Consider the following 13,013-nt stretch of genomic DNA (forward strand, 5'->3'; position numbering starts at 1 on the left):
TTAAAGAGGCATTAAAGACATAATTTTTATTAAGGGCATAATAGGAATTATACATAACTTTCCTAGGAAAGTGGATGGTCAACCAAACATAAACACTTTGGAAATTTGTCACTTTTCCATGGTTAACCAAACATGCCAAAAGTACTTACTAGGTATTCTCTTCCTAGGAATCTGATTCCCAGGAATCATATTCCTAGGAGGGAAAATACTTCCCGCGAACCAAACGAGCCCTTATTGTCCCTTAAGGTGGAGTGTACGGCCTAGAAATCAAGCTTTCGTCTTCGCTCCACCTAGAAATAGCTGGTTAACCTGGGCGCCGGAGGAAGGCCTGATACTAGCCATGCAGAAAGAAGCCCTGCCGCAGCTCCCGTCATTACTACAAAGCAAAAGTTTAGCGCCACGATTTTCATCGTGCCAGTGGCTATTGTTGTTGGTATAATTTCTACCTTCGCTGCTTTTATGTTCCCTTTTTTACAGGTATCGAGCTGGATGGTACAGAAGGATGGGGAGAAATAGAGAGCCAGCTCTGGTGGACGAAATAGCACCCAGATGTTTATTGGATTGAAATGATTATTAATTATTATTTTAAATTTTTGATATTATTTGGATATTATTTAATTTAGGACTTACATGATTTCTGGAGCTTTACTTTAGAAATTATGTGTCGTATCATATAGTCGACTCGGATGACCCATTTTGGGTACGATACATTTTCTCCAAAATTATTTTTGCCTCTTTCTTATTTCTCCATCATCTTGAGTGTATTCTTGTGTCTCTATTATGATGGACCTTTCCTATCACCGTTGACTTGCTTTCTCTTTTGTGGTTGCTATTTTGCGATCGACGAAGTATTGGTTCAATGCCGTGGCGTGGTATAATGACTGTGACCGCCGATCACCATCTAAGATTGTAGATTTTTACCTTTGGTAGACTCGCATGACGGACTTTGTGGATTGAAGAGCATCGGTTCAATGAATGTCATGGCGTACCATAATGCGAGGGTGTGAACGCTTGACCACCGAGCACAATTTGAGATTCTAAATTATTATTAATATTATTATTATTATTATTATTATTTATAAGAATTATCGAAGGAGAAATTATATCCTATATCCTATGCATCATGGGGACGCATCACGCCAATCATAGGTACTTGTCTTGATGATTGATCAAGTACTTGTCTTGATTATTATTATTCATTCATCAAGTGCTTGTCTTGATGATTGATCCAAAAAATGAGCACCTATGATTGGCATTGTGCACTGTCAGATGGTGTATATAGGGTAGAATATAGTTTTTTTTAGAAAAAATGTAACTTAGAAAGTTTATTATTATAAAAGATTCTAAATTGTTATATTGGTAGACCCCATGTAGACTTTGTGGAATGACCAAGTATTGGTTCATTGTCCTGGAAAGTGCGACCGCTTGACCATCCAGCACCGTCCAAGTTTCTAAACTTCCATCTTTCGTAGACTCCCATGGTAGGCCAAGAATAAAGAATGATGACCTAAAAAGACTGCACTGGCCGTTAAGCACCATTCAAGGTTCTAAATTATTATCTTGGACAGACTGGGATTTAGAAAGTTAGAACTACATTATTCATTGGAACGGAGACTGATGGATGACGACATGGAAAGACTGCAACCATCGCCAAAATCTATTTAAGATCCTAAATTATTATCTTTGGTGGATTCACATTAACTAAAAAGTTAAACGACAAGAACAATGGATGATGACATGAAAAGATTTCATGGACCGTGGGTCATCATTTTAGATTTTAAACTAGCCTAAAACCCATGTGAAGCATATTGTTCAATTTTTTTATTTTTTTTTCTTGCAATTCTTGAAATACAATATAGCAATACAATAAATTATAATAAATAGTATTAAAGAATAGCCTTACTAACTTATATGGCAAGCCTCATTGAGTATTAGTATTGATTGTTGTCACTAATGCCAATACTGATTATGCATTAAGCTCGTTGAGCATACCACAAAAACTATATCATAATATAGACATGACGATGACCATTTAATACATATTTTCTTTTATATTAAGAAGTATTTGTTACCAATAATATTGATATTAATAATATTTTTATTGTTGCGCAGTAAATTATGATCTCGTTTTATGTTATTTATAATACTTTTTAATATTAATACATTGATATACTATTATTATATAAAATTTTAATAGAATGTATATATTTATTGATATAGTAAAATAACATATTATTATAAAATAATAATATCATGATCCAACTTATGTTTAATAAAACATAGAAATATTTAAGAGATATATAAATGCAATATAGCAGAATGATTAATGGTTGTATCTTTATTTTTAAATAAGATCATAATTCTAAAAATGTAATATAAAAGTTAAGAAAATATTAATATAATTTGATGAGCGGGGTAGGGCACTAAACATTGCATGAGGTCTACTGAAATTGCGATGCGTGATTAGTGTCAGGCACAGCCACGCGACGTGAGTTTCGGGGAAGCTGCTCCTTTACTGAGCTCTTTTTATTATTGTCCCTTGAGGTGGAGCGTACGGCCTACAACTCATGCCTTTGTCTTCGCTCCGCCCACGGGGCCACACGGCTGATCTAGCCTTGTGTTTTAGTCCCTTCGCTCTCACCGGGTTTTCTTAGATGCCAAGCGATTGGCTCACGCGCTTGGCACCGCTATGAGTGTCGCTTTTTTTTATTTTTTTTATTTTTATTTTTATTTTTATTTTTTTTACAACAGTTGCTTATCCTATTCTAGTATAGACATAGCCAGTAGAATCAAGAGCAACAATCTAACATAATTGTGAAGAAGGGACCCCTTGGTATATCCAGAGGATCTCTCCAAAATGCTGTGCTGCATAAAAGGCGATCCAGTTGGCGGTCCTGTTCGCCTTCCGATACATATACACTGTCTGAAAGACATTGCATTCTCTCACCATCTGCCGAATGTCGCCGAGTAGAGGACTTCCATCCCCTTTCCGCCCCTCCTTTCATATCTAATCGATCACCGTGGCCGAATCTTTCTTGAGGATAATGTGCTCTGCTCTCAGCTTTTGTCTCACATAGGAGATGCCTTTTCATGCTGCCCTAAGCTCCACCCCTATAGCTATTAGGTACGTCGCCCGTCCACAGTAATAATCTGTCAGTCATGACCTTGATCACAAAACCTACACATCTTCCGCCGAAAAGAATGGTATCTTCTTTTCACAACCCCCACCATTAGGTCACATCATGTACAGATTTTTTAGCATCCTAAATTTTTTCATTCATTTACTTGCACAGCTCTTTAGAATGTTCTTTCAGCATTTTGCATTATTAAAAAAAATCCTACAGCATCAGTCCCACATACTCATTGTATCTCTAGAGGGCATTATCGAGAATAAAATATCAGGAGGGTTGATCCCCCGCACATTAAGCTTGATGCTCGCAAATTCTTCTACACCCCCAGTTTGGTTCAGCCCTGCAGGACCATCATTGTGACAATGTTTTACAAAGCAAGCTTGAACTTATTAAAATTTCTTGCCTAAATATTCTCCCTTCCCTTATTGTTAATTTCAGATCTATTTATAGTTTGAACATGGGGAGCCAAAGCCTAGAGCTCAAGCTCTAACCGTCTGAAATGGCCCAATATGTTAAACCGGCCTCGCTTCGGCGAGGCAAGTTTTTTTCCCATTCAATAGTAATGACATTCTCTGACTGTTAAAAAATTATATAGTTGTTGACGATTTCCGCACTGGGCTGATGATTCTCCAAATTTTCATGGTAGACAATCTAATCAACAGCTAACAAGTATTCATGATTCATTCGCAGATTTTGCTATCTGTTTATTAATTGTTCAAGACTAACTCAAGACATTTTCGAGAACTAGAAATTATGCACTTGAGATGCACATGACTGCTAAATATTTTAGGATTTTGATAATTTAACTTAGATTTAAATTAAAAAAGTTATGAAAATAATTATCCCGATCAACTTTTTTCTTACCAAATCATATTCCTTCGCCTGTTGGCTCGGAAGCTATCATGAGTAGGCCTCGGGCATCGATCGAATTCCTCCTTTCATGAAAGTCCAACATATTTTAACTCTCTTAAAGAGGGAAATCAAATTAGAATTATCATAGATATATTATAACTCTTGTTGAGTATATATATTGACCTATATCTGCAAGCAAAGATGATATAAATGCTTCACTACGAGCATTTTGGCTACTACGAGTAGGGTTGAACAAGGTTTAGGAGTGAGATCCGCCACATTAGGTAACCGAATCGCATGATTAACTTTCGAAGGCTATAACTTGGTCATACGATGTCTGATTGAGATGATTTTTTAAAAAAAATGAATAACTTTTTGAGATCTATAACTTTGGGCCAACACCCTAAAGAAGTTGAATCAGTTTAAAATTTCATCGTTTTGGTCTCAAAATGGGCCGGTCAAACTGAAACTTTTCTTTTCAGAAAAGACTTTGACTGTATATTCTCTTCTAATTTGTAAAGAATCAAATGGAAATGGCAAAGTTGATGTAGAAGTCGCCTCTTGTCATCATTATAATATAGGTCAAGTGTATCGCCTTACGTGTTGGAAAAGCTTCCCATTGTAGTTAGCTTGCTTACTGTGTTGGGAACGCGAAAGAGGTAGACTAGGTTACAGCCCCTTGGGTTGGACAGATAGGAGCTAACCCTTGGAATAAACGGGCCATCTTTATGTCAAGATACAAGCTAGGTGACCTTCTGTTTTTGACCGTCCTTCTAAGTCTAATTGAGAGGCTTGTAGAGCTACATCAACTTTTACGTTGCAATACTAATAGTAAAAACCAAAGTAGGTCAAAGACATTTTGAGCTCGGTGGTCTCTTAAGAGTTGTGCGCAAATGGCTTCAATCTCAAACCTAACATGAAGTCTTGGAAGATTCGGGTTGGTCTGTCAGGTCAGTGTATTTAGGAAATTTTGGACCTTGAGAGAAGAAGGTTCATGCCTCCTTTCCTACCCTATACCACCTCGATGTCAATATGTGCTGAAACCCAATACTTTTTAAGTCATTTTTCTTGAGCATGCAATGTTGCTAACCATTGCTCGAGTACTTACGCTTCTCTCCTCACATATTGGGGCCCATGCTGTGCATGGTACATCACACCTCCACTACATGGGCATGATGCATCACGAACCATTCCCCACATATTTCTTTTATGTCTATACGATGTAATAAATCATATATTATATTATACTATTATAAATATTATATTATGAAATAAAAATGAATAATCCATTGTGTTTCAAGAAGTAATCTAATTAGCTTAATTATAAATTAGCTATATCTCTTTCCACAAACCATATCTTTTTCCACATCAAACAACCAAACAATCGTAATTGTATTTATGTTTTTCAACTATAAATTACTAGACAAGGTCCCCTTCTACAACTTCGATTCCAATTATAAGCAATTGAATTATAATATGTGATTATTTTACATGCCATTGAATTGCAAGCAATCAAATAGTCCCTTAAGAAGTTGGGTTGGCTTAGTGAAATCTTAATATGAGTTTAAGTTCAATTGGGTTAGATTGCAAGATACTAACATTGGGTGGGCTAAGCTTAGCCCTCAACTGACCATATATGATGAAGAACTTCACAAGATTTAGCGTGCAACGGGTTCACTCTCAATAAAAAATTGGCATTAGAACTTGTAACGTACGTGAACAGATAGAGGATTGCGGTGGTAAGGATCCTATTCCACTATGCATGTTCATTGAGAAGTACCATTGTTCGTAACTATATCGAGGTTATTAAGGTTATATAAATAATAATGCCCATGCTATATTACAAAAGTAGAACCATAAATTTTGAAATGTTTTCTACAACATTTTACATATCCATCGTTTGTTGAAAGAATCCTTGATCTTAAGAGATCATTGCTATGTAATTTATTTCAATGTTTAGATTTCGAATAGAACAATCCTCAAGTATTCCAAAAACCCATAGTATATTCATCTACTTTAAATTTCAAAATTTTTTGTTTATCTCTCATTTTTTGCACTCCACCATATGCAAAATATTGTTTCATGTATCCCAAAGTATTACAAGCCATCGGGCATAACTCGAAAAAGATGGTGCTAGATTTCCAAGGCAACATTAATTTATCATAATAGACCCACTGAAAATTGCTACCGACTATTACAATTACCGCGGTGATTATTTATCCACCAACATATGATTTCAATTTTTTAAATATATTAAAAAAATATTTATAGGGATTTTTATAACTACCACATAACAAAAAATAATAGAAAACAATGAAAAAAATAATGGTATTATTTTTCATGTCATTGTTTACTTAATTAAAAAATATCCTGTTTAGATCGTACATTCTCCCTTGAAGAAATATTTGGCATAAAATTTTGAGTTTTGAAAAGTATTTATTTATTTAAAAATGTACAAATATAAATAATGGCCATTATTTTTATTATAACAGACTGCTGTAATTCTAAACGATTTATCTTTTTCCTATATTATTATAAATAATGGCATAACTGAAATTGCCGGAAACCATTGTAACCTTGTAGCGGCCATTAATTTTGGATCTTGATCTGGAGTCTGCGAGTACCAAGATGGCCCACGTCAGCATTGCTGTGAGGCTTTTGGCTTTCGTCGCACAACCTTGCAAACGTCTCCCGGGGAGCCCAGGGGCAAGATTGAAGCCTCCGTGCCAAGAAATGGCGCCGTTGCCAAAGCAGGAAAGCCACGCACTCTGCCTCGCCGCCTGCGCCTGCCTGGTCCCTCCTTCCATCCGTCATCCCACTCCCGCGCGCTTCAGGTCAGTCGCCAATGTCGCCAGATCGAAGCCATCGCGCCTTTATATGAAATTCTATAGGTTTTATAGATATGAATCCGTTATGTGAATTATTATTATTGTTTTTGAAATATATCTATGTCATTTCTAGGTGATGCTATTACTCTCATAATTATGATTGCTAACGAAGACTTTCTTGTGAAGCAGTGTAATAGTTTGGTAAATTTTTATTGTGCATGGAGAGTGTTCGACAAAATGCATGAGGGAGTATTTAAGTTTGCTTGGATAGAATGATGATCCAGATGCTCTTTTGTTTCTTCCCATTTAGGAATTGTCCCACTGTACAAATATATGCCCTCACACCATGAAATGACACTATTTTCTCTTCTGTCTTCAAGGGAATGAAGGATGTGGCTGAATTGATTGATTATGTTTGAATCAGTGGTCTGTTTTTCTTTCTGGTATATAAGAAAATAAGGTCTGAAAATGAAGAATTTATGTTTTGATCGGTAGTGTTCTGTCCAATTGCATTCTAGTGCTTCATACCTTAATGGATAATGTAGGTCCTGAAACTAGTGCAAAAGAACCTCCTTGTATTTTAATTGATTACCCTACTTATCTTTCCTGTTTAATGTTGCATCCTGCTTTCCTTTTTGCTTTCCAACTATATTGTTTTCGCATGGGTATCCTAATTTATCTCTCACTTGAAGTTGGCTTAAATTGATGACAAAGGACAGCGATTGTTGTGGCCTGGCGTTGAGATCTCATGGAATTTTTCCCAGTTAAGGGACCGATCAAAACCTCAGCTCACAAAAAATTGTAAAATGAAGAAAGAATTCACATAATTATACTTCATATAACCATAATTGTTAAGCCTTTTCCCAACTATCCAGGATCGACCTTACGGATCCTCATTCGCCAAGTATTTCTATTAGGGACATCTCTAATGTTATTCCAAGTTCATTCATATCCGTTTTACAACTTACAACCATGTTATATTAGGTCTTTCCCTCCTTTTTTTTCCACCACCTTCAACAAAAACCAAAGTACTTCTTACTGGAGTTTCTTCAGATCATGATCATACCATCTTAAACTATTTTCCATCCTTAATTTGTCTAACTCCTCCAACTCTACTAATTATTTGACCCTTTCTAGTTTTACCTCATGTCCATCTTAACATTCTCATTCTACTACATTCAACTTGTTTTTGTGTACTTTCTTATTGCCCAATACTTTGAGCCATATAATACAGCAGGTCTTACAGTTGTTATATAAATTTTTTCCTTAAATCTCCAAGGTATTTGTCTACCACATAATATTCTAGATGAGCCTTTCCATTTTATCCAACCAGCTATAATTATGTTACATATACCTTCACATAACTATACTTGCTCTATTTTTGCTAATCTTGTTCCACATCGGTTATTCGCCGACAAAATCTTGAATACTTAAATCAAGGAATTCAAATAATACCTTCTAGCTAGCCTTTCTAGGTGAGGTCTTTGATTGCTACAAATTATATCAGAGCGAATTCGGCCCATAGCCTATGTAGACTAGAAGATATTGCAGTACGGGTTCATAGAGGCAGACTACGGGCCGATCGCAGTGCTTATGATTAGATTTGAATGGATTTGAACTCTTAGCCTGATGTAGACGTTAGGGCTTGAACGGAAGCTTGGTTATTTATTTTGCTAAAAATGGAAGGTTGGTTATTCGCCGAGAAGATCTTGGGTATTTATACTAAGATCAAGAAATCCAAATAATACCATCCAGTTAGCCTTTTTGGGTGAGGTCTTAGGTTGTTGCATGAAATAAGTAACGAAGATCATGAGCAGCCAATGAAAGTTTCGATCCCATTATTTTTGGATAATATTTTTATGTAGAAGATATTTTTTTAGGAATAATAGGTTTCATGAAATCTCAAAAATTTTAAAAACTTTTTGAAAAAATTGCTAGCTACTTAGCTTTTTCCACGACTATATGTTTTGCCGATAATTTATTTAGACATACAGGCAGGCCCTTAATCAACTCTTTTACGTGTATCTGCATCAATGACATGTCCTGTATATGCCCATGGATTCTGCCCTTGCATGGTTTTTACTCATTTAACCAGCAGCGAAGGGTTTGTATTTTTTTTTTGTTGTTGTTGTTCTTTTTGCATAAGGTGTCCTCCATATAGGGAAGGGCAAGGCTTTGAACACCTTGATGAATGATCATGAGCTACTTTGGTTAGCACGGGAGCTGCTAAAGATTATTGTGAAGCCATTTATCCAACAATTTGGCTTGAATTAGGTCCATGTAAGTTGAACGAATAGGCCATTTACAGCCATACTAACACCAGTCTCTGCAGCCTCGTGCCTACCATGTCCACTAACTAGATGGAATATTCTATACTGGCTTCACTACACAAAGGTGCCACTTCATTCTAGGTCTCTCAAACTCGTCTCTAAAACTACTAGGCTAGCGGTATGATAGTGTTCTTGATAAGAAAAAGCAAAGTAGTCAAGCATCTAAGCAGTCTCTCACCAGGTCCCTAGAGTAATATTTTTCAGCTTGGTATTTTTCTACCTGGAACTCTAGAAGAGAATAACCATTAAAAAAAAAACCCAATGGAGGAGTTTCTATCGAGCACTAATTGATGTACTAAAGCCCATCTCACTTGAGGATGGCTTCAATTGATGAGGAAAAATGGTGGTTATCTATGATCTACCATTGGGGCCTCGCAGGACACGATCCTGATCAGGAGACGACAATGAAAATTTCGGTAAACTACAGAGAGTCTCATAATGAAGAGAGGCCTTGCATAATCACACTTCACACATGCTCTGTCTTAGAAAATCTTCCATGAAAAGAATAAGATTGTAAAGTGCTTGAAAGGTGATATACATGCAAACGACTACTCATCTTTTACATAAAGTAAAATGGTTATTGGAAATACAAAGATTGCATACTGCATCATTAGGTTCCCATAAATTCAAAAACATACAAAATGACAGATATACTTGCATAAAAATGCAAAGAGTGCAACTTGTTTTATTCGAAATAGAAATCACCATACCTGTCTTTTTTGAATGGACAAATCACCATAGCTATCAGGGGACACTTAATTTGGACAGGCTTGGGTGCACTTGCAGGTCAGGAACTAAATCCAGGTGGTGGGGGAAGGGGTATGCCGACGTTCCCTTCCAGCATCATCACGACATTCTTCATGCTAGGACGAGAACCTGGTTCTGACTGAATGCACCAGAGCCCCACTTTCACAAGCCTATTCAACTCTGTCGTATCCACTTCATCAGGCACAAGCTTCTCCAACTCTCCATTCATAAAGCAGTCATGCACCCAGTCCAGAAGAATAATTGCATCTGCTTCAGCTTCCAATTCCATATTTCTCCTGCAGCATACAATTTCGAGCAATACAATGCCAAAGCTGTAAACATCTGCCTTCACCGATATCGGCGCATTCTTGTGCCATTCTGGTGCAAGGTACCCCCTTGTCCCTCTAATGCCTGTGAATGTTCTTGTCTGACTCGGCATCAACAACTTTGCTAACCCAAAATCTGATATCTTCGCTGTCCAATTTTCATCCATCAGTATATTTTGAGGTTTTATGTCGCAATGTATGATACGGGTTTCGCAGTCCTCATGCAGATAATGGATCCCTCTAGCGATATCCAACGCAATCCTCACGCGCTCATCCCAATCTGGGTGCCTGTCAGCCTTAAAGATAAGGTCTGCAAGCGATCCATTGCTCATGTATTGATAGACTAGGAGCCTGTTAGCACCTTCATCACAGAAGCCGAGCAGTCTTACCAAGTTCTTGTGGTGAGTTCTTCCAATTGTCCTCATCTCTCTTCGGAACTCCCTTTCTCCCTCATCCACCACCTTCTCAAGTTTTTTCACAGCAATGGCTCTTTCACCGCTAGGCAAGGTCCCCTTAAAGACAGTTCCAAAGGCGCCCCTGCCCAGCTCCTCCTTGAAACCCTGGGTCGCTTCCCTCAGCTCATGGTAGGAAAAAGATCTGGGTGCTATTCCGTCCACCATAGCTGGCTCTCTATTTCTCCCCATCCTTCTGTATCTTCCAGCTCGATACCTGTAAAAAAAGAACATAAAAGCAGCCAAGGTAGAAACTATACCAGCAACAATAGCCACGGACACGAATAAAATCGTGGCGCTAAACTTCTGCTTTGTAGCAATAACGGGAGCTGCAGCCGGGCCTCTATCTCCATGGCTGCTATCGGGCCTTCCTCCAGCGCTCAGGTTAACCAGCTTGATGAATGTTGTGGCAGTGCTGCCTATTGTCCCATACCTCATCGGAAGCGCCTGTTTGCTGCACGTACCGTCTTGAAGCAGAGCGGCAGCACAATTGCAATCTTTCAAACATGCATCACTGCATTCTTCCTTGCTTGTCACAGACCATGATGCAGTATAGGAATCGCTCATCCATGTTACATTCTCCAGAGGGGACATGTATGTCGTGTTATCATCATTCAAGGAGCAACCAATGGTCGTGATGTTTCTACTGCATCCGCTCGATGTGCTCTTAGTATCGAGATGATCAAAACCAGGCGGACACAAGCATACCGCCCGTCCATTTGCGGAAGTGCAGTAGCTGTTCACGCCACAGGTTCCCTTGACCTTGCACAGATCTGCGACTTTCGGGAATTCAGCAAAAACATGTTCTGCGTTTGACTCGAGATCGTGAGAATATAACCGGAAGATCCCATCCAAATCAAGCGTTGCACGATACTCTAGTGCCGTCCCGTTCCGGAAACCGCCCGTTAGATTGTGTGTGCCGTTGCTGTTGAGCAGGTACAGCCTACCGTTGTCATCGAGATGTAAGCTTTGGTAGCCCATTCCATTTGTTCCGGAGGCCCAGCAAGCATCCTCTGGATTATCTTGGGATGCCACAGGATACAGAACGAGGTTCCCATCAGTCTGCATGCTGAGCTGAAACCTCCCACTCGAGTGGTTGGTTTCTGATATTCTGGAAACGAGCTCATTTCCAGCGAGCAGCACCTGATTTGCCATGATTGTGTCAGTTGGATGATCAAAGGTTTGCCATACGACATTAAAGTTAGAGTCGTAGATGACAAAGTTCCCAGAATCGAGCATGGAAGCAGAGAAAGCATCGGTGTTTGCGGAAATCTGGGAGATGACTCTCGCTTCAGATTGTGGTAGGAGCAGCTCGAGCCCGTCATTGGTTAGCTTTAATGCAGCATCTTTGGTCACCGGTGGGTCATCTCGGTCTGCTGTCCATATCACAGTGGTGTTTTCAGGAGATGCCACGAGCCATATTCCAATGGAGAAGCCGGTACCTTCTGGGTAGAATCCGAAGGCAAAACGTCCAGTTGGTGAGAGCCATGACGTAGGGTTGATGGTGGGATGGAGGGAGGTCTCCAAGCTTATGTTGGACTGCCTTGGTTGAGCTGCTTCCAGTGCAAACGCTAATGAAAAGATTGAGAGGAACAGGATGTAGGATGTTGCTGGGGCCATTAGAGAAAATGACCAAGAAAGGATAGCAAGGGGTTGCGAAGATCCTGTGCTCTTTAAATTGTTTTGTGGACTGATTGCAAGTAATGGAGGGGAAAGACAGGAACTGGTAATGTCTCAGCAACAAAAATGAGATATCCAATGGGTTGACCCCAAGTAAACGCAGCGGAACTGCGAATGACTTGGCATCGATAATGACAGATTCTTCGGGTTGACCCAAAGTAAACACAACGACCCCGTGATTCACGCTGGTGAGCCCAGACGTTCTTTATTTTGAGAAACAATGGTCTGAGGCTGTGCCCCCACTCAGCAGTATTACATCTGTATTAGCTGGTCTAATATCTCTTGACATGTTGGTCTAATATCGCATTGCCCCCACCAGCGAAGGAATCTGCCTGATCTTCTTGACTGCGTCTCAGGCAGGCAATTGCTCGTGATGTTATGTTTATATGCTAATTGAAGCTGTATTAATTTGATTGCATGGAATTCCTGCATCTAGAAAAGCAACTGCATTTCCCGTCTCTCACGCTTCAGCTGGACTCTCATTTGAATCAATGGAGCTAAAGTGCGACAATATGAGTTATTCCTGATTGATATTTTGCTTATTAGATTTTAATAAAAGATAAATGCTATTCCAGAGTGGTACTCACATGGTGCCCAGTGATTCACAGCCATCATTTCCCTTCTTGCCACATAAAAGACTGAATAGACGGCTGAATCGAATGGTCTT

General features: G+C 38.8%; 1 protein-coding gene across 2 annotated transcripts; it reads right to left on the minus strand.

Annotated features, from left to right (window-relative positions):
• Positions 1-6,460: 6,460 nt before the first annotated feature.
• Positions 6,461-12,374, minus strand: LOC103699564 (G-type lectin S-receptor-like serine/threonine-protein kinase LECRK2). 2 transcript variants are annotated; one of them, XR_015977429.2, is made up of 2 exons: positions 9,852-12,374; positions 6,461-6,868 (listed from the first exon to the last, which is right to left on the minus strand). XR_015977429.2 is itself a non-coding variant. In XM_089930284.1 (1 exon), exon 1 carries the CDS (start codon positions 12,284-12,286, stop codon positions 9,929-9,931), a length of 2,358 nt encoding a protein of 785 aa, XP_089786410.1. In that variant the 5' UTR covers positions 12,287-12,374; the 3' UTR covers positions 9,661-9,928. The 2 variants fall into 2 exon arrangements, 1 of the variants encoding a protein (XP_089786410.1); XM_089930284.1 differs by lacking the exon at positions 6,461-6,868 and having other exon boundaries at positions 9,661-12,374.
• Positions 12,375-13,013: the final 639 nt, after the last annotated feature.

This window comes from Phoenix dactylifera, chromosome 4 (assembly GCF_051530095.1).
Source record: "Phoenix dactylifera cultivar Ajwa chromosome 4, Ajwa_hap1_PhDact_Kaust_v1.1, whole genome shotgun sequence".
Taxonomy (NCBI): domain Eukaryota; kingdom Viridiplantae; phylum Streptophyta; class Magnoliopsida; order Arecales; family Arecaceae; genus Phoenix; species Phoenix dactylifera.

Coding starts and splice junctions, on each gene's coding strand:
- LOC103699564 (XM_089930284.1), bottom strand. CDS start 12,286: ATGGCCCCAGCAACATCCTACATCCTGTTCCTCTCAATCTTTTCATTA.